Below are 22,976 nucleotides of genomic sequence, written 5' to 3'. Positions count from 1 at the left end.
GCCTTTTTACAAACTAAAATAATGAACAATTAAAAATTACAAAAAATTACATACAAATCTATAAAAAAGGGGTTAAACTGTTTTTTTAAAAAACAATTGTTTGGGCAAACAATTTTTTAAATTTTTAAATTTTCCTTATACAAAATTGAAAAACACCAAAAAAAAAAAAAAAAACAAAAAAAAAAAAAAAAAAAAAAAAAAAAAAAAAAAAAAAAAAAAAAAAAACCCACAAAACCCAACCACCCCCCCCAAAACAAAGGTTTTTAAAAAAAAAAAAAAAAAGAAAAAGAAAAAACCAAACCCGAAATCAGGTTTATCCCAGTACGAAACCATTGGGGTTTTTGATAAGGCCTTTTTTAAAAAAACATGAAAAAAGGCTGACGGTTTTTTTAAAGGCAAAAACATAATTTGGGAAAAAAATGTGTAAGTTTTTAAAACATTTTTACATTTTTGGGGAAAATAATTAAAATTTGGTTTGTTTTGCAAAACAGGTTGTTATTTGTGCAAATTTTCAGTTGATTAAGGGCTATTTTAGATTGAAAAATAAATTGTAAAACATCTTCTTAATAAATCTTCTTTCCTGTTTTACTGTATTTTTAGTCATGTATTTTTAAGGTTATTATACCCCCACCACAAAATGTGGGGGGAGGGGGCTATAATGGATTCGCTTTGTCGCGTCGGTCGGTCCGTCTCCATTTTCGTGTCCGCTCTATAACTCCTACACCACTTGAAGGATTTTCTTCAAACTTGGCTCAGATGTTCACCTCAGCAAGGGAATGTGCAGAACCTATGTTGCCCATGTGTCAGCTCAAGGTCAAGGTCACAATTGAAGGTCAAATATCAAACACAATCAAATATTAGACAGTATGTCGTGTCCGCTCTGTAAGTCCTACAGTAATTGAAAGATTTTCTTCAAACTTGGCTCAAATGTTCACCTCAACAATGGGATGTGCAGAACCCATGTTGCCAATGTGTCAGCTTAAGGTCAAGGTCACAATTGAAGGTCAAATATCAAATATTAGACAGTATGTCGTGTCCGCTCTGTAAGTCCTACACTAATTGAAAGATTTTCTTCAAACTTAAAATGTTTTCCTTAAATAAGGAAAATGTAAACCCTATGACTGAAATTCAGACTTGTGAAGTTGAACTGCAAAATAATTACATGATTGAGCATATAAAATTACTTGAAAACAAAATTGCTTTCTTGGAACAGAGGCAGCTTAAGCTCGTTACTGATAATCAAGCTCTTCAAGATGATCTGAATCAGTCTGTTTTCTGTGTTGAAAATTTGAAGCCACAGGAATTTCCATTTTATACAGGATTTCAATCTCAAGATGTTTTTAATGTGGTACTTGGGCTTCTAAATCCAGGTGAAAATGGAGAAAATATTTCAGTTGTTCAAGAGAAAGAAAATGTTGTAAGGGATGGCGAAAGGAAAACTAGGTCAAGAAAATTGTCTCCTTCAAATCAGTTTTTCCTTTTTTTATGCAGAATTAAATTAGGATTATTTGAAATGGATCTTGCAAGGCGTTTTAACATTTCTGTCTCCACTGTCAGCAACATAATTATTTCATGGGCAAACTTTTGTTATTTAAGGCTAGGAACATTGATTATCTGGCCTTCACGTGAGATGGTAGACAAGTCTATGCCCAGTTCATTCAAAATGAAATATCCATCTACTCGTGCAATCATAGACTGTACAGAAATAAATGTTCACCTCAACAAGGGGATGTGCAGAAGCCATGTTGCCAATGTGTCACCTCAAGGTCAAGGTCACAATTGAAGGTCAAAAATTGACTTAGAAAATGTTCTTAAATTTTAACATATATCTGAATATTTCTGAATCTAGGAAAGGTATTTGCTTGAAAATATATATGAAGTGTCACAATTAAGATATGCTGGTCAAGTTTCATAACTCTGTATTGCATTTTAACAAAGTTATGCCCCTTTTTAATCTTAAAATTTACATACAATCACATATTAGACAATATGTCGTGTCCGCTCTATAAATCCTATACTAATGGAAGAATTTTCTTCAAACTTTACTCAAATGTTCACCTAAACAAGGTTATGTGCAGAATCCATGTCACCTTTGTGCAGGCTAAAGGTCAAGGTCACACTTGAGGGTCAAAAATTGTCTTAGAAAATGTTCTTAAATTTTAATATGTACTTGAATATTTCTAAAAAAACTAGCACAGGTATTTGCTTGAAACTTAAAAGATATATGAGGTGTCACAATTACGATATGCAGGTCAAGTTTCATAACTCTGTATTGCATTTTGACAAAGTTATGCCCCTTTTTAAGTCTTTAAATTTACATACAATCAATACTAGACAATATGTTGTGTCCGCTCTATAAATTCTATGCTAATGGAAGGATTTTCTTCAAACTTTACTCAAATGTTCACCCCAATTGGGCGATGTGCAGAACCCATCTTACCCTTGTGCCAACTTAAGGTCAAGGCCACACTTGAAGGTCAAAAATTGACTTATAAAAAGTTTAGTATATTGGGAAAATGAAAGGTTATTTGTAACTGTTTCGAACATGATTTGAAACTATTACCTGTACATTTAGTCTTTTTTTTCACCAGAGATAATTTCTTTTTATGTATTTGTGCTATCAAGTTATTCCCTTAACCACCTTTCAAAGTTGTCTTCTGTCAAGGACATTGGTGGGGGTATGAATCGCATTCAGCGATAGTTCTAGTTTCTACAAGGTTAACCAGACACCCTTGTTTGTTTATCAATAATTCCATGCAATTTATTAATATCATGTGGCAAAGATCGAAGATGCTTGCATTTACAAACATTATCGGAGTTGTACATAACATTTTAGTTTAATTTATTTTTACCCTCATGTAAATCATTTTGATGTTATGAATGTCATTTTAGATGAAAGCTGAATTAAATAAGCATAAAAAATTACTCATACTTCAATTGACATAGCATAGCGCTAGTAAGTAGAAATTTCTCCATGACAGTTGATCTCAGACATTGAGTCTGATGGTCATATGTCTTGCAGCATTGATTCAGGGATACGTAGTTGGTTAATTGTGCAAATATTGATAATAACTGGTATGTTATCCAGTGTATCAGGTTAGGTGGATCAACTGCCTAGAAATAATACTATATTATGTGTGAAAACAGGTGTAAATAGTTATTACATTGTACCAGAATAAAATAAACAATTTCTAAAGTACTGAACAGTCAGGATTATTAATTTTTCAATTTTCCTTTCGTTAATGTTTGTGCCTCATTTTGAACTTTTATCTTACAGAAGAGGATGCTACCATTCAACTTGACGCCAGGATAGGCTACAGAAACAAAGACGATGATGTTAACGACTGGAAGGAACTAGCGAAATCCCTCGAGGAACGTAATCTGAACTGTAAAATGGAGGGAAAGGTATTGTAGTTTGAATGTATTTACATGTAAGCTTGATTGTGATTTTGTTTCTCCTGAGTTTAGCCATAATCACCTTTCCTGTTTCGGCACTGTATGACCTAAATTATGACTAGTGCGCTGTTAAACCAAATAAACAAAGGTTCATTGTGATGAAAGATTACAGCTTTTTTAAAGCACTCTTGAGTCAGTTTCCTAGAACTTATCAGTACAAGTGTCATATGAGGAAGCATGGTTGTGACTGTAGTAAAGCTCAAACCCATGACCAGTTGTTTAGAGGCCGGCACTTTAACCACTTGTGTGTCATTAGCTCCTATACAGATGAAAGATATCAATGAAAATAACACATTTTACATGTATATTTTGTTAAAAGAAATAGAATAAAAGGTGTTATTTGTATTGGCCTTGTTATTGGAGTGATACAGTAAAATTTATGTTATAATTCCAGCCGTTGGCTTTTGTTTTTTTCCCCATTTTAGAAGGAAAATGGCTATGCATACGATTGTGACCCACTGTCATTCTTTGAGCTTGGCAGTGTCCATCATGACTACTATCTTGTAAATATTAAAGTCCCAGTGGAGCCATATAAAGGGATCAACATGGGAATTGGAAAACTAAGGGATATCACTCTTGTTGTAAGTATACTAAGGGATACAACTCTTGTTGTCAGTATAATGCAGTATAATGCATTTTCCCCCTAAGTATTGGCAGGTTACTTAAAGAGTTAAGGTACAGGATCAGAAAAAAGGAAGGCATAAAATTTTGTAAAAAGATGATGTTGTTTTTATAATTAATACTTTCTACATGCTTTGCTTTCATGTTCTCTCTTTGCTTTGTGAGAACCTGTTTGGGGGGGGGGGGCATTTTCATGTTGTTCCACTTGTAAGGGGATTGTAGGCAAATTTTTCAGTACAGACATACAATGATGAATAATCATACTCATGATGATAAGTATAACATATTTTGTTTTGCAAAAAGCAAATTTGTTAGATCATTGTTAAAACAAAAATTTAATAATTTTAGGGGATTTTATTTTTAAGATTGTAGAAAAAAGATATTTAATTTTTTTGGATTTGAATGGTGCCGAATTTTGGCACCGAAATATGTGAAATGAGGGCATTAATCCCTAATTGTTTTTGTTTTTTTTCTGAATAGGCAATTCACCAGAATGGAGGCTTCACTAAAGTGTGGCTGTCAATCAAGACAGTGATGTTCCCAATGGTATTGGCTGTCCTCATATGGTACTGGAGAAGAATCTCGTTACTGACACGACCAGCTAATTTGTTGGAAAGGTAAGACCGTAAAATTCCTATTAAACACCCCCAAGGCCTAACATTTTCCAAAGGAGGGGCGTTTCTTAAAACACAGTTTTTCCTAAATCCAAAAGTCATTGTAAATATATTTGGTGTTTTTCGTTTTCATAATAACGTTAAAAGGTGTTAAAAATTAAAAGTTTATAATGATACATTTTTGTGTAATAAATGGATTCTGAAGGATTTGAATAAAATTACAGAGTTACTGTTAAGTTCAGCACCAGTGAGTAGATTTCTTCCTTGGATGTGGGGGGGGGGGGCTTACTAGGGCAGGGGCGATTTATAGGAATTCTCAGGTATACCTGTTTTGAAACTTACTATGCACTTGCAGAAAGGCCAACTTACCTTTCTTCATACATTTTTATAGACCTAGATAATCTGTAGCAGTATTTAAAATGCTACTGATATACTGATGATACATACAATCATGTTTATTTCTTGTATCATAGGTCAATATTTATTGCTGATAGTATTTAAACAAGAAATAAGTTATTAATGTGAATTTTTTTATTTTGCAGGACACTTTTTGCACTTGGCGTAGCTATGTCAGTTTTAAATTGTAAGTATAAGTTAGTTTTTTACTGTGTGCCTATCTTCTTTGATTCAAGACTTATGCTTATCATTATGGCAGCCAGTAACCGAAGTTAAACATTGGTTGCAACCTATGCACAAGTGACTTGTTACTGATGCTTTCCCACCCTTAAGGGAATAATATTGATAAGATTTCCTAGTACAAGTTCAATAGAATTGTGCCTTATAAACATGTGTATTTGTCATACTTTTTAGTATTCACCAAAATTGTTTGTTCAGTAATGATGTCATTTTACTTGTATGTCATCATATCATAATTGTTGTTAATTTAAAAAAAAAACTGAGAAAAAAATCACAGAGAGCATATTGTACTTTATTTTAAGATTATATACCTGAAATTTTGTCCTGTTGTAATTTAAGTATGTAGTGTAATACAGCCTAAATAACTTGAATTTACATCCTGTCTTTATTAACAGCTCTTTTGAAATAAAAGCTATTTACACAGTGTGTTACAGTTTCCCATGAATGACAATAATTTTCACAGTGTATTACAGTTCCAGTTAACTACCGGTAATAACTATTTTCACTGTGTACTACAGTTTTCCTTCAATGGTGACTATATTCACTGTGTATTACAGGTCCCCTGGAGTGGTTCACATTGGTGTTGGATATGCCATTCATGCTGTTGATCACTGACATTAGACAGGGTGGTTTCTATGCCATGCTTCTTAGTTTCTGGATCATATTTACAGGAGAACATATTATGGTAAGTCAACACATCTTAATCTTCCATACAGTCTATGAGTGTACAATGTTAGGTGGGCAGGTGAAAACCTGGGGTCTGGGGCCCTGTTGTTAACCGGACATAACTGGTTTCATTTAGAGTTGTGATCTGTTGTAAATATGAATTAGGCTTGATTATATGCAGTGCATTGTTTGCATGACCCTTTTGTACTCTTTGGTGCGGGTATTCCAGTTTTCTGTGCCAGTGCTGGTGTACAAGTACACACGTTGCTGTCGTTTATCAGTACAAGGAAGATTACGGTTAAGTTTCACTTTGCTAGAAATAAAATGAATGCTTAAGTAACATAATTTTGAAATTATATTAAACTATATTTAACTCTATTAAACAATTATCATCTGTTTCAAAAACTACTAATACAGCCTTGTTGTGGTTTGTAAATTGGAATTTGGAATTGCTCATAGCTTGACTGTTGCACTCATTCAGGCATCTGCATCAGTTTTTGTGCATGCAATCTCATTAAAATCAGATCATAATTGCTCTTCAAGCAAATGGTAGTGGAGCAACAGTAAGGATGTGATTTGAATGAGATTGTTATTGCGTGCAATTTGGTATCTTCAAAACTTCAGAATGGGTTGAAACTCCACTCACTTATTTGAGAGCCTTAAAGAAGGTCATTGCTCAAGGGCGATAGCTCTCACTTTGATTTTAGCAAAATTACAGACCTTTTTGCATTTAATTCTTTTTTTTTACATTATCCAGAGTTTTGTTTTACTATCAAGTTCTGAGAATAGTTGAACGAGCTGTCTACGTGACAGCTTTTGTTATAATGACTGCAAGCCAAACAGATTGAAATTTATTATTTTTTATACCACTGTTACAGGACCATTTTATTTTATGCCACTTTTACATGACCATTTTATTTTTAATGCCACTGTTACAGGACCATTTTATTTTATGCCACATTTACATGACAATTTTATTTTTAATGCCACTGTTACAGGACCATTTTATTGTTAATGCCACATTTACAGGACCAGACAGAGAGGAACAGACTGGCTCTCTACTGGAAACATCTTCTAGCTGTTGTGATTGGTTGTTTCTGTCTGCTGCTCTTTGAACTCTCAGAAAGGTAACAACAACCCTGTAATGATAATTACAACTGCAAACAAACATTGAAATAAAAACAAATGGTGATAGATGTGACACTGAAGTAGGTTTATCATATGTGATACATGATACTCAATAGAACAAAGTTTGATTTTAAAGCAAGAGCAGAGGTCTTCCTCCACCAGTAAAGCTGGAACGTCGCGATATGACCTATACTGTGTCGATGTGACGTAAACCCCCCCCCCCCCCAAAAAAAAAAAAAAAAAAAGCAAGTGCACATTTTTATACAATAGAATGTATGTGGTTATTGTCATTGACTTCAATCGACTTGCCTAACTTGCCTATCACTTCTGTTGGTTTGAGTAGTGTAAGCATTGTCCGATTTTACATGAGAGAAAGATATCCAGCTAGCTTACAGAATGTTGGTGGCCGTACTGAGATGCAAGTTTGTGCCTGAAATAATGAACAGAGGGGCACCTGAGGTATACGTCCACCAGTAAAGCTAGACAGTCGCCTTATGACCTATACTGTGTTGGTGAAATGTAAAACCCATCCCCAAAAGAAATAAAATACCTCATGATCAAGCTTTATTGAATTATATATTTGGTATATTCAAAAGTTATTAACATACAGCTTTTTTTTGCCCATGAGAAATATTTTGTCAAATTTTTTAAATTTATAGCAAATGAAACATAAGTACATAATAAATGTTTAAATTTATTTTGGATATTTCAGAGGTGTACAGCTGGCTAACCCCTTCTTCAGTATCTGGGTCACTGGTATTGGATCTAAACTGGCTGTATCCTTTCAACATATTAGTACAAGAATGTTCTTTTTAGCCTGTTCACTGGAGCATGTAGTGAGCTATTGTGACCCCACCCATACCCCCCCCCCCCCCATGTCTCATTGTGGGTTGTTCATGTACTGTTCAAGGTCTGCACAGTTTGCCATTCAGTCAGTATATATTTTGAAATTTCTCTAAAAAAAAAAATGGTTATGTCCAGATTGGAAGATGGACAAGTCCATTTTAAGATATTTAGGGTGATGGTGATAAGTGTTTTAGGCTTTTAGTACATGTGTTTACTGATCCATTGTCAGTGTTCACAAAGTAATCATATGATATTTACTAGAAATGGAGGATATTAAATGAGTGCAGATTCAGTACTGAATTTATTGAATGAGTTGTGCAAAATATATACTTTTACGGATTCACAAAAGCAGCACAAGTATTTGATAAATTTTAGTATACCATAGAATAATACTCTACTCTGAGTACTATAGTTTAGCTATTATATTTTGTTTGAAGAAGTCAAAACACTGACTTTCATTTTACTTAGATTTTCTGACAAATACAGATCTCTAGGTGTTAGGAAATGCATTGGATTGAGCTTGAAAATATTTTAAATTTTAGCACAATTTCCAGGGGAATATATAGCTTTATACGTTTTAACATAACAGAACATTTCTTTAACATAGTGGCAGTTATCTGTCATCATTATAGCAGCTATTGCAGCCTCCTGTTATTTCTTCTTCCTGTGTTACATGATCTTCCTGGTGTTTAGGAACATCAGTTCTAAGAAGACGGCATTACCTTCTATGAGCAGTGGAAGACGCTTGTATTACATGGTAAGTTGTTTCTACAGGGGGAAAAAACATATGCAAATTTATTCAAATTTGTACTAAATTTATGCAAATATATGCAAATTGTACTTATTTATGCAAATCTATGTAAATGTTTTTTAGAATGGACCTATCAATAGTGTAAGTGTTAAAAACATAATCACTAACCATTTTGTTTGTTTGTTTGTTTGTTTGTTTTATTGTGCTTAAGTCACACCGACACAGTATCGGTCATTTGGCGACGTTCCTGCTTTACTGGTGGAGGAAGACCTCAGGTGCCCTTCCTCCGTGCATTATTTCAGGCATGAACAGGCACCTGAGTAGAACCACCGACATTCCATAAGCTAGCTGGATAGCTTCCTCACATGAAAGAATCCAAAGTCCCTGTCGGGATTCGAACCCACAGCTGTGAGGGGCAAGTGGTTTGAAGTCAAGGACCTTAACCACTCGGCCACGGACTAACTATTTCAAATCAAGTGAGAATATGAAGGCTGTTATTAAGTTACTGATTTAAATCACTACAGTGTTGGAGCAGTACCCTTGACACTTGCAAAAATCATTATCACAAAGTAGAAAAATAACGCTTTTTTCGCTGATTTTTACATTTTTTTATTCTTTTTCGTATACACATTGGTGTGATGAGATGTTTTAAAGTGCATTTCAGCCTTGTCTGGTATATACTCGTCCGATATATACTGGAAAACAGTATTAAGAGTGGTGTTGCCAACACGTTTGCTAGTCTTAAACTTAAGTTATTGGTGTCTCTTTTTTAGGTTTTGTATTGCTATGTATTAAAGATGGTTTTAGCGTGTTTCTTTTATTTTAGGGTCTGATATACAGATTTAAGTTCTTGATGTTGACAACACTCGTATGTGCAGCGTTGACCGTGATCTTCTTTATAATGAGTCAGTTGAGTGAAGGAAAATGGAAATGGGGTGATGAGGATCTGAACTTGGAGTATACAAGTGCTTTCTTCACGGGTATGTACTGTATCATTACATTGTGTTGATATTTTGAGTTTTTCAGCTCAATTAAATATAAATATATGCACTCATTTATAAACAGGAGTGCCTATCTCTTGATACAGATTTTTATAAAATAATGTCCTTTTTTGGGGCAGTTTGTGAAAAGTTTAGTTATTGATTTGTATCTTCACACTTTTTCACTGAACTTCTTTGAGATACTGCTTTCAGTTTGAAATACTTGTTTATGTCCATGAAAATAGTATATTACCTTTTGTGCATTTTGACAAAATTACGCACTTTTTTTTGTCTTAGAATTTTGTTTTAATTTTTTGTACCTCCAATCATTATTGTATTACAGGTGTATATGGAATGTGGAACGTTTACGTGATTGGATTACTATCACTGTATGCCCCATCTCATAAACAGTTGGCTCCGGAAGGTGAGAATATTTGATTTGATGTCATTTTAGGCATTATTAAAATGAAGGTTACAAATTCATATATTTCAGGCAGCACTATGAGTTGCCTTTGTGAATTCCATTGAGCCCTTATCATGCATAATTACTTGAATTGACTCATCTAGCGTCTAATTTTGGAACTATCCATTTTCAATTTTGGGGGCATCAAGATGAAAATTTGAAATTTGTCAGCCATCAGTATAGAGATGATACATTATAATTACATGTATATACAGTCAAACTTGTATTAAGCGACCGCGCAAGGGAAACACCCAAAACAGTCGCTTAATGAAATGGTCTCTTAAGACAAAGCATGACATAAAAGTCAAAATTTACAAATGACATCTTTCTTATGCGGTGGGAATGTTTAACAACTTCATTTTCATATAAGTGTTGAATAATTAGCACGCTCGATAATCTAAATGTAAAAAATAACTTTCTGTTATTTATTGACAAAACAGTTGTGATCCATTTCGTACATGTTTGACATTTTTTATTTGAATTGTTTAACTTCTCCGTTGTTTTTCCTTGTCTCCAACACAAAAACCCTACTAGTGAAGACGTTTTTTCTGTTGTGCATTTTTCATTTGAAATAAATAAACTACATCTAATTTAATTGCTGATCAAGTTCAAGGTCAATTCAATGCAGTCTAAATGTCAACAAGCGGAGTGTATACAACACATCAGTAGGGGCGGAGCGTTGCATTGTTTAATCGATATTATTGGATAATACACGACACGCGTGTACTTAACTTCATTTGCTTACGCTTAAACAGTTTGGGAAATAGCGTTTTTTACACATTTATTTGTTGTGTTTTGATTGTTGACACTTATGGCATTACCAGGCGGCGTTCTCTCAAAACACAATTACTTGACAGGTAACAGTGGTCGTTTAATGAAAAGATTGCTCTTAATTAGGTGACTTATTAGCGGTCGCTGGTCGCGTTGAGCAAAAGTCGCTTAATACATTAAAAATATAGAGTGAAAATGATCGGGGGGAATGTAAAGTGGTCGTTTAAGACAAAAGTCGCTTAATACACGTGGTCGCATGGGCAAGTTAGACTGTACTCTTTTATATTTCCATCATTTAGTGATGCGTGTACTTGTCACAGTATGTAAATGAAATCAGTGTACCCTGTCTTGCTAGCCTATACAATTCAATGTGTACCCTGTCTTGCAAGCCTGTACAATTCAATGTGTACCCTGTCTTGCAAGCCTGTACAATTCAATGTGTACCATGTCTTGCAAGCCTGTACAATTCAATGTATTCCCTGTCTTGCAAGCTTGTACAATTCAATGTCTACCCTGTCTTGCAAGTCTATACAATTCAATGTGTATCTTGTCTTGAAAGCCTGTACAATTCAATGTGTACCCAATCTTGCAAGCCTGTACAATTCAATGTATACACTGTCTTGCAAGCCTGTACAATTCAATGTATACCCTGTCTTGCAAGCCTGTACAATTCAATGTGTACCCTGTTTTGCAAGCCTGTACAATTCAATGTGTACCCTGTCTTGCAAGCCTATACAATTCAATGTGTACCCTGTCTTGCAAGCCTGTACAATTCAATGTATACCCTGTCTTGCAAGCCTGAACAATTCAATGTGTACCCAATCCTGCAAGCCTGTACAATTCAATGTGCACCCAATCTTGCAAGCCTGTACAATTCATTGCCTACCCTGTCTTCAAAGCCTGCACCCTGTCTATTGATTACCAGCATGTGTTACCTCTGATCAATGCACCTTTCTAGGGAGCATATATATTTTAACTCGAACCTTTCTTGTGATACAGGAAGTAGACTCATTAAAATTGAAACATTGGTGAAAATCTTGTGCATTCAGCAACATAAAAGACATAGAAGTTCAATCAAATGCAACATGAAATTTAATTGTGCAAGAAAAAGAACGAAAAGAAAACTAAATCATCAAAAGGGACATTATGCCTCAGAAACAAGTTAATTTTAACTTCTTTAGAAGGTGTGAACTGAGTTTTATAATGTGAATATATTGGTATTATAGCTTGTTTGATGCATTCTACCTGAAGAAAAGAGTGCTGAAAATGAAATTATATGAATTTAAAGGAGCAAAATGTAAACATAAAGTATTATTTTGACTTCTACACAAAAAACGAAATTACTTCAACAGTACTTATTGCAAAAAAAGCAACTAAACCAAAAAACAATTTTGGTTATTGGCCAATGAGTAACTGTTTGGAAACTGTTAACAGGACACCAAATAAGAGTATATGTTCATTAAAATATAAGATTTAAGATGCACAAGTAAGAAAAGTTATATTTAATGATCCATTTTAGATCCTGCGACAGATACGCCAATTTTGACTGTGTCAAAGTCAATCGACTCAATCACTGATATCAGCATTCCTTATGTAAAAAACATGTAACATTATGTATGTATATGAAGCAAAAAACTTTTTCGTAAATATTTTAGATTAAAATGTTTCTAGCATTGGTGTGCCTCTAGCATTGGTAATGCAGCTGTAAACATATGTTTTCTCACTAACCACATAAAAAAATGTTATTAAAAATAGCAGTGTTGGAAAATCGTATCTCACATGGGCTTTTCTCACTCTCCTTGGTGGTTCTTTATGTTTTTCACACATACGCGATATTAACCTCTATTTGACAATAAAACATCACAAGGGTCAAATCATAATAACCTTGCTTTTTGGTGGTGAATCCCGTCTGAATTATTTTGATTGAATATTTCGATACATAAACTGGATCAGTAGATTTTTTTGTGGACAGTAGAATGCTTTTTGTCAACCATAGAAAATCATGCGCCTAAGCCCCGCCCCACCTTTCAAACTACGTTGTAATGCGCATACTGATATTTATATTTTGTTTCTTGTGTGTCCCAGTGAGTGAGAAAAATAATCAATGGATTAGATAGAGGAAAGGGACCTTGCCAAGGCTCGTTCTGATCACCCCCGGGTTGGGATTTCCCTATCCTCTATCTAGTCCAATGATAGATTCTATTAATCTCTATTCTTCACAAAAATATTTATTGATATTCCTGTTTTATAGTGATCACAAATGTCTGTCTGTAAGCTATTGAAACTTTGTTTCGCTATCACTTTGCAATTTTTCTGAAACAATAGTTTCTTCTTTACTTAAAATGTTAGACAAAGTTTCCTAGAAATGTCTATTCTGTTTGCATATTTTATGTGCTTTATGCTTTGGTAGTTTAGCGCGAAGGAAGGTAATCTTGTACTGGTGTAACTCTCCAGGAACTATGGTTAGGAAACTACCCGCCTATATGACTGAAATACTGTTGGGAAAAGGCGTAAAATGAAACAAACAATGTGCTTTATAATCAAGACACGGTTTAAATAAAGAATGTTCATACCATTGGGCAAATTAAGTAGGTCAGTGAAATAATCATAAACTGCATTGCTACTGTGACCTGGTTCAATTAAGGGGACACAAAGAATGATTATCATAAGAATGATATTTAAACCTATCAGAGAGATTAAGAGATTTTTTCAAGTTCAGTTATACTGTTGATGTCAGATTCTTTGGGTTTATAGAATAAGAAAGAGCAAAATTAATATGTTATGGTTTGCTTTATTTAATCCAAACTTTAACTTGTAAGGTTACATAGTCTACGTTGAGTTTAGGTTGAGCATGGCATAGTACGGAGGATTTTATTAGGATGAAGACGTCACCTCCTTTTGATTTGATGCTGTCTTTGCAATTCACAGTATATTCTAAACCAGTGTCTGTGCAAAACACTGTATATCCTAAACCTGTGTCCCTGCAATAGACTGTATAAATCCTAAACCTATGTCTGTGCAATCATGCAATACACTGTATATCCTAAACCTTTGTCTGTGCAATACACAGTATATTCTTATCATGTGTCTGTGCAACACACTGTATATCCTAAACCTGTGTAGACCTGTGCAATACACAGTATAACCTAAACCTGTGTCTGCAATTCATTGTATATCCTAAACTTGTGTAGACCTGTGTCTGTGCAATACATTATATATCATAAACCTGTGTTTGTGCAATACAAGTATATAATAACCTGTGTAAACATGTGTCTGTGCAATACACTATATCATAAACCTGCATCTGTGAAATACACAATATATCCTAAACCTGTGTCTTTGCAATACATAGGTTATTTTAAACATGTGTATGTTCAATACATAGTATATTCTAAACCTGTAGCCAAGACTCAGTGGCTGCAACAACATTAGGTCTCTGTTTGTGTAGCAGTGCATGAATTAAGGATTGATTGACAATTTATCACTGACATTTTTGTGTCGCCTCTATGGAGTAGTGGTGACATATAGGGATCACTTCTGTCGTCTGTCCATCTGTCTGTCGGTCCGTCACAAAACTTGTCCGAACTACTCCTCATAAACTACTGGTGCAATTTCATCTAAACTTTACAGGAATGATCAGTACCAAGTCTAGTTGTGCTTATTGTCAGCATTTTCCGGTTCAATGATTTTTGTTAGAATTATGGCCCTTTAATAATTTTTATTTTTAAAGTTTGTCCGGACTACTTCTCTTATACCACTAATGCAATTTCAATGAAACTTTACAGGATTGATCTGTAGCTCAAGTCCTTGCGCATAGTACACGGGTTTTCCGGTTGAATGATTTTTGGCCAAGTTATGGCCCTTTGATAAAAAGGTTGTTTTTTTCTGTGTGTTGCCAGATACACAAAAGCTTGTCTGGGCTACTCCTCATAAACTACTGGTGCAAATTCATCCAAACTTTACAGGAATGATCAGTACCAAGTCTAGTTGTGCATAATTATTGTCAGCATTTTTCGGTTCAATGATGTTTGTCAGAGTTATGGCCCTTAAATAATTTTTAGCTCGACTATTCGATAAGAATAAGTAGAGCTATTGCAGTCACCCGAGCGTCGGCGTCGGCGTAACCACTTATGTTAAAGTTTTTGTAATAGTTCAAATATTTTCAAAGTCCATAGACATATGGCTTTGAAACTTTGCACACTTGTTCACCATCATGACCCCAACCTGTAGACAGGAGGAGGTAACTCTATCAAGCATTTTGACAGAATTATGCCCCTTTTTCGACTTAGAATTTATGTTAAAGTTTTTGTAATAGTTCAAATATTTTCAAAGTCCATTGATATATGGCTTTGAAACTTTGCACACTTGTTCAACATCATGACCCCAACCTGTAAACAGGAGGAGGTAACTCTATCAAGCATTTTGACAGAATTATGCCCCTTTTTCGACTTAGAATTTACGTTAAAGTTTTTGTAATAGTTCAAATATTTTCAAAGTCCATTGAGCTCGACTATTCGATAAGAATAAGTAGAGCTATTGCAGTCACCCGAGCGTCGGCGTCGGCGTAACCACTTATGTTAAAGTTTTTGTAATAGTTCAAATATTTTCAAAGTCCATAGACATATGGCTTTGAAACTTTGCACACTTGTTCACCATCATGACCCCAACCTGTAGACAGGAGGAGGTAACTCTATCAAGCATTTTGACAGAATTATGCCCCTTTTTCGACTTAGAATTTATGTTAAAGTTTTTGTAATAGTTCAAATATTTTCAAAGTCCATTGACATATGGCTTTGAAACTTTGCACACTTGTTCAACATCATGACCCCAACCTGTAAACAGGAGGAGGTAACTCTATCAAGCATTTTGACAGAATTATGCCCCTTTTTCGACTTAGAATTTATGTTAAAGTTTTTGTAATAGTTCAAATATTTTCAAAGTCCATTGACATATGGCTTTGAAACTTTGCACACTTGTTCAACATCATGACCCCAACCTGTAAACAGGAGGAGGTAACTCTATCAAGCATTTTGACAGAATTATGCCCCTTTTTCGACTTTGAATTTACATTAAAGTTTTTGTAATAGTTCAAATATTTTCAAAGTCCATTGACATATGGCTTTGAAACTTTGCACACTTGTTCAACATCATGACCCCAACCTGTAAACAGGAGGTAACTGTATCAAGCATTTTTTTACTATCAAGCACTAAGAATAGTCGAGCGTTGCTGTCCTACTGACAGCTCTTGTTATTTTTAAAGTTTGTCCGGACTACTTCTCTTATACCACTAATGCAATTTCAATGAAACTTTACAGGATTGATCTGTAGCTCAAGTCCTTGCGCATATTGCAAGGGTTTTCCGGTTGAATGATTTTTGGCCGAGTTATGGCCCTTTAATAAAAAGGTGTTTTTTTCTGTGTGTTGCCAGATATACAAAAGCTTGTCCGGACTACTCCCCATAAACTACTGGTGCAATTTTATCCAAACTTTACAGGAATGATCATTACCAAGTGTAGTTGTGCACTGTCTGTCTGTCTGTCCGTCTGTCACAAAACTTGTCCCAACATGAAATTGGCCATAATGCGGCGACACATGTGATCACTGAGCGCTCTTGTTATTTTAGAGAGGTTTGTTTACTTCAGTTATTTCTTTTATCCTCGTTCACTTGGCTATGTGATTTTGTTCGGTTGTTGTTGCAGGTTTATAAAATATTGAGAGGATACTAGCAATATTAGAATGTTTCAAGTTTTCACATATTGTGCAAAAGATGCATCATTTTGATCAGCTTGGTTGTACATACCTAGAGGGATCAAGATCTTGGCATAGTAAATGATTGTATTTAATTTAATAATGCAATCTTACATTTTTCTATAGGCTTAAAAGGGCCATGACAAAAAGATAAATCTACAACTTATATAAAATCATCAATGAAATATTTGTTAAAATAGAGAAAATAAGAATCCCTAAAGAAAGCCCAACACGTCAAAATTGGCCTAAATTAAGCCTATTGATTGATGCGAGTGTAGTGCGCTGCTATCTTTGTCATAAATAATCTCATCATTTATATCACCGAGGAACATAATTAATTTTATTATACAATAATCAGAACACCACAGAACAAATAGTGCTTGATGTGTATTTTAACATTCTCCATAGTCTGCATATTTTTATTTTTTTTTAATTAATTCATTACACAATCTTTACATAATATGGAGTGGGATGTACTGGAATTGCTATGTCAAGTTTGTCAGTCTGCAAGTCTGCAACATTCTGCTTGATAAATCCTACACTCTTTAAACTTTGCTTGAATGTTCACCTCAACAAGGCATTGTGCAAAGCTTATGCTGTTACTGTGCAGACTTGAGGTCAAGGTTTCACATTAAGGTCAAATAAATTTTATGTCTGCTCTATAAATTCTTTACCCCTTCAACGATTTTCTTCAAACTTGGCTCATATGTTTATCCTAAATAACAAGATGATGAGCATATCTCATTCTGTGCCTTTGCAGGTTTAAGGTCAAGGTCACACTTGAAGGTCAAATACAATTTTGTATAAATTCTTTACGCCTTCAAGAAGTTTATCCAAACTTTGCTGAAATGTTCACCTCAACAAGGTCATTTGCCTGTTTAATAAAAGGTCCCTTAGAAATTCAACAAATTCAAAAATATTTTTTTGAAATGGTGGTTCTCTGGTGGGAATAAAATACATCAAGTTATATTATAAAATGGAAAATGTATATCTTACTTACAATGTTTTTCCATAGCTATTAATTTTATATGTTTCTTAACTATTCGTATTTTTTGTTGTTGTTTATCATACCTTTTGTTTGTAAATGTTTATATTATGTACACTGTATTTAAATAAAGTCTTTATTAACACATCTGTGAATGTTTCTTAATTCAGAATTTCACCATTTCCATGTTTTAATGTTGAATTCTGCTTAAGTTGGTGCTAGGGGGCATGGACTGTTACTTGCACTTTCCAGTACCGTCCATGAACAGGCTCAATCAAACCAAGCCTGTAACATTTTCAGTTTTGTGTTGTTGGGCTTTCTTTAGGGTTTCTGTTTTTCTCAATTTTATTATTATTATTATTATTATTATTATTATTATTATTATTATTATTATTATTATTATTATTATTATTATCAAGATCAAGGTTACACTAAGACTTGAAGGTCAATTGTCAGACAATTTTGTGTCCACTATTTAAATCTTTTTTACCCTTTTGAAGGATTTTCAGGTTAAGGTCTCTTTGAAAGTGAAGATTTGATATTATGTCATGAGTATAAAGTCTTTGATAAACTTTCTTCAAACCTATGATCACCTTTAAAAATAATGATAAATAGACCTGCATAAAATCCTGTGTCTTAGAGATTATCAGTCTTCTACGCAGTAATCTCCCCTTATCAGTAAAATCTGCCAAGGGAGGTACTCACTGTGAGGAGTTTGTGAGATTTTAAGGGTATTCATCACTCCAGTGGTAGCATTAGTTGCATATATAGGAACTAATCTTCAGTTATAATTCTTATTTCATTATTGTTGTAATTATCTAAATTATCTAAATTATTCTAATTCAGTGAATTTTAATAAACATGATTGTGTATCCGAATTGATCCAAATTATTATAATTTTCAATGCAAAATTATATTTGAATTAATGTAAACTACATTTATCATTATTTAATGCACAATTATTTTTTTTCTGTTAGGCACTACATCAGACAACAGTCAAGAGGAAGAGGTTCAACTGACCTACATGCCATCCACGTCGGAGGGGTCCACTTTCCAGTCCTTTGCTGCAAAAGCTGCGACCGACTAAATTAATTATTTATCTACGCAACTCCTGATTTGAAGTGTACATAGTGTATATACATTGTAATACGCTGAAAAATTTTCACTTTTTTATTTGAATCAAAATGTTATTTAAGGCCAAAAACAAAACAAACAATTTGATCATCATTTCAATGCCAAAATAATGGGCTTATGTTGCTTACTTGTAGTTACACTCGTGTATAATAATAGAAATAATCTTGTCAAGCAACAAAAAGAAACAATTTGTTAAATATCCAGGATCTTATTTACAGTGTAAGCCTATCAAAGATGTCAGCTTAAGCAATAGTCCCAATATATGAAACACTTTCATTTAAATCTGCTGAAAACCAGTCAAAGGACATTTTACTCCTCACAGGAAGTGAGGAGGAAGTACCGTATAAGTGGTTTTTTCTGCGGGCTCCAAATTCTGCGGTTTTTCCAAATTTTGGCAGGTTTTTATTTCTGCGGACTTTATTTCTACGGCACATTCTTCGGACAAAACGTGATTTAAATTCTGCGGCTCATCTTATCAAAGTCTAAGTCACATTACTCTTCCTATTTTATTTGCATGTACATTCGCATTAAAATTTTGTTTACTGTCATCACTGCAAAACTATATAGTTATTACAAACAATTATATTGCAAAAAAATATAATGTGCAACAATAGACAGTATGCATCTTTTGATCAGCGTGAAATGACTTGTGAAAAATATACTCAGGTAGTAACTTTAATTTAATAAAATTAATAGAAGTTTATTGTCGATCAGACAACAATTAACGTATACGACGATTATATAGCAGTATAAGAGTTTAAATGGTTTTAATGATTTAGTGGTAAACACTAAACAAATCTTCTAGCGTACAGGCAAACACTATGATGTTTAAATTTATTTGTTCATAAATTGGCATACCAGTAAATAACAATAGGTACATCCTTACAAGCGCATATTACATACTTAACCGAAAGCAATTTTATATAACTCGATGACCCGCTAACCGTTTTAATCCGTTAGTCGTTTACTTTAGAGGAAACAAGTCATAATGTAGGACACATATCGTTAGAAAAACAAAACGTGAAGAAATATTCTGCGGTTTTTATTTCTGCGGTGCTGAAACTGACCGCAGAAAACGCAGAAATAAAGTCACCGCATAAAAAACCACTTATACGGTAATACAAAAAAGTAGTCCCTTGACAGGAAGTGACTGCATAGCATTTCATGTGAAAAAAAGTAGTCCCATGATTTTGACAAGGTAGAGTGATAAAATTTATTAAACATTGTTGATAAAGATAATTATTATTTATTATATTGGCTATGCAGTTATGCAGTTATCATGAGAATAGATCTGAACTTTTATCATTGTCAATTTTGTGAAGCAATATATTTTATTTTTTGTACATATTATTTTTTTCATCCCCTTGCATAATATGTAATAAGCTGTTTTTCAATGAACATTTTCCTGAACTACTTTTCTTACTTTTTAACAACATATCAAAATACTTGGATACAAGAAAAAATTTGTCTTTGGTTGTGTGGGAGGGCGGGTCTCTTTTATTTATTTCCACTATAAACATTTCAGATGTTGTGATTAAGGTTTTAGATTCCCTAACTGAATATTTTAAAATTCAGACACAGTACTTTATGTCTTCCAAATCATATCATAACAAAAGAAAAAGTGTTAATTTGCAAGTTTTGAGACATTTTAAATTTTTTTATAATGGTCTCTATGACAACGGAACACGCATTGCTTATTGAGAAACTTCTTGTGTTGAATTCATGTAGCTATGTAACAGCAGGTCAGTAATTTTTCTTCTAGATCATGCCACAGGGTAAGGACATTCTGCATCACAACTTAGGAACAAATTTGAGACCTTTAAATTACCATTTTTGCAGTTTTACAAACTGAATTATTAAGCCGTTCACAATTTTTTCTTCACATTAAATGATTTTCTTCCCATTCGGACCTTTTTTACCTTGATAAGAGAAAAGGAAGCAGTAAAATAATATAACAGTATCACAAACATGTAAATATTTATAAAACTGATGTTGGTGCAAAGTCAAGCATTCCAGTAAGAGTAGCCTCAAGGGCTGAGTGGTTTCAGTTGCAAATTTTTAAACACCTGTCCCCCTGGCAAGTACATTTGAAGAGGCTCCCTAGCTAGTATAGTTGAAACTGGTGGTTCAACTAAGGTGCCTGCACATGCTTTAAATAATGCACAGAGGGCACACAGGCTAATTGTCCACTAGTAATAATAGTAAATATGCCATGGGACCTTTTAAAAGTTGGTGTTACAGGTTTGGACTTGGATCAAACCAAGAAATGAAACCAGTATATCACTGATGTTAAACTGTCTTGTAAAACCAGTATATCACTGATGTTAAACTGTCTTGTCTTTAGGGCATTAGAAATCACAACTACTCAATGTACTATCTGCCCATATTGATTATATACTTTGTAATAGACCTGTATTGCAATTTATCAATTCTTAAAGGAATTCAGTAAGAAAGATCCATTAACCATTAATGGTGTTGCTACTGGTGATGGGATTATTAAAGCAGCACGCCTCCAGATTCATGCTAATTTTCATGAATTTTTTTTCTCAAGTTTGATTTTATTGAAATATTTTGACTTATCTGGAGGCTTGTAGCTTTAAGACAGTGGTAACATTTCTTTATGCAAGTTTGTGATTAAGTAGCATTTAGCTACTACAAAATGTGCCATTTTCTCAAAAAATATTGTGAATCTTTAACACACTTTAGTTGATCTCTGCAAAATAAATTTACCATTTGTTTTTGTAATGTTTTATCAGTACTTGATATATTTCATTGTTTTTTCTATCTACATGTCTTTAATTTCATTAAAACGCCATATTTCCGAATTTTTAATCACAAAAGTTTAATGTTGTTCAGATAAATGGGCAATACAATCTCAGATATTGTTTAGAAAATATTGATTTTTGTAATTTCTTGTACAAATTTCAAATCTCTTGCCTCTAACGGCTGTGGGTTTGAATCCCTCCAAGATTAGAGAATAGTGCAATTTTCTTTATGACAAAACCATTTGATATTACTAACCACTAGTTACATCATTTATCTGACATCACTTATAACCATTAAACCACAGGTATTTGCCTCTAAACCAAGGAATTGTGGGTCAGGGCACTACTTTGGTCATGACCACATTTCCTCATAATGGACACCAGTACTCGAAAACTGTATAATATAATTTGTGAGAACCTTTTTCACAATCAAGTGCTTATAAATAAGGATAACTCTAACCCTGCCTTTGCCCACCAGAATAGAGCCAAGCTAGTATACACATCCATACAATCTGACCAGGCTCTATACTGTTGGTAGCTGAATTTTTGTATTTTGAGATTGCAATCCCTTACAACTTTGAATGGACTGTTCCAAATTCAAAGCAGGGCAAATCCATTTTACAATTTCATCAGGTCATTGGTTAAACTAAATGCAGCTCATACAAAGTCTTGGAATATTCTCAGCAGTGATCTCCAAGCTATATTGATTATGGTTACAGATTAAGTAGATAATTGGGATCAAAGGTCAATGTGGTTTATTGAGTGATTAAAATTGTAAATAAAAGATACATTTATTGTTCTACATATATCAATCTATTAAACAAAAAAAGATGTGGCATAGTTAAGTGTGAAATAATGAACAATTTTGGAAATTTTCAATTTTGTTGTACATGTATTAAGTAAAGAAAATTTTTGACTTTCTTTAAAAATATGATGACATATATACTTTTTATGCAAACATGTGTGACTGTAAATACAGTACAATTTCTATAGAGTGACACGCTTTGGGAGACAATTAAATAGTTTGGTTGTGATGGTGAGAGGTGTTGATCTACAGAGCATAGGTGCCTGATATCTAATACACACTCTCCTCTACCCTTCTCTTTTATATATAATAAATGATAGATATGTGAAGGTATGAAGGGATATTAGATGTCAGGCACCAGTGCTACAGAGGTTAAATTTACTGTGAAATTTAACTATAGGGAGCATTGATAAGTGTTGTCGTAAAGAGATAATTGCCATTTTGTTGAGGTGCTGTATATTATATGTACTGTACAATATACCTGTACATAAGTTTTAATACCAAAATTTTTAGCTTTAATTACTTTCTAGAATTCTTACTTTCTGGAATACCAGTTCTGGTGACATTTGAAGAAATGGGGTTTTGACCTTAGCAGTTCTTGAATCTC

At 33.7% G+C, this 22,976-nt stretch overlaps 1 protein-coding gene across 1 annotated transcript in view; it reads left to right on the top strand.

Annotated features, from left to right (window-relative positions):
• Positions 1 to 22,692, top strand: part of LOC132747766 (protein wntless homolog) — a 31,449-nt gene extending 8,757 nt beyond the window's left edge. The window contains exons 3-14 of the mRNA XM_060737258.1: positions 1,214 to 1,417; positions 3,256 to 3,405; positions 3,882 to 4,037; positions 4,558 to 4,694; positions 5,234 to 5,274; positions 5,885 to 6,012; positions 7,023 to 7,120; positions 7,834 to 7,897; positions 8,581 to 8,724; positions 9,545 to 9,698; positions 10,042 to 10,122; positions 18,643 to 22,692. Coding sequence (XP_060593241.1) covers positions 1,214 to 1,417; positions 3,256 to 3,405; positions 3,882 to 4,037; positions 4,558 to 4,694; positions 5,234 to 5,274; positions 5,885 to 6,012; positions 7,023 to 7,120; positions 7,834 to 7,897; positions 8,581 to 8,724; positions 9,545 to 9,698; positions 10,042 to 10,122; positions 18,643 to 18,752 — 1,467 coding nt within the window. The 3' untranslated portion in view covers positions 18,753 to 22,692. The remainder of the gene's footprint in view (positions 1 to 1,213; positions 1,418 to 3,255; positions 3,406 to 3,881; positions 4,038 to 4,557; positions 4,695 to 5,233; positions 5,275 to 5,884; positions 6,013 to 7,022; positions 7,121 to 7,833; positions 7,898 to 8,580; positions 8,725 to 9,544; positions 9,699 to 10,041; positions 10,123 to 18,642) is intronic.
• The last annotated feature ends 284 nt before the right edge of the window (positions 22,693 to 22,976 follow it).

Source organism: Ruditapes philippinarum, unplaced genomic scaffold, assembly GCF_026571515.1.
Source record: "Ruditapes philippinarum isolate M1 unplaced genomic scaffold, ASM2657151v2 ctg3331_1_1_1_1, whole genome shotgun sequence".
NCBI classification, from domain to species: Eukaryota; Metazoa; Mollusca; class Bivalvia; order Venerida; family Veneridae; genus Ruditapes; species Ruditapes philippinarum.
This window is presented reverse-complemented; position numbering and strand designations above follow the sequence as displayed.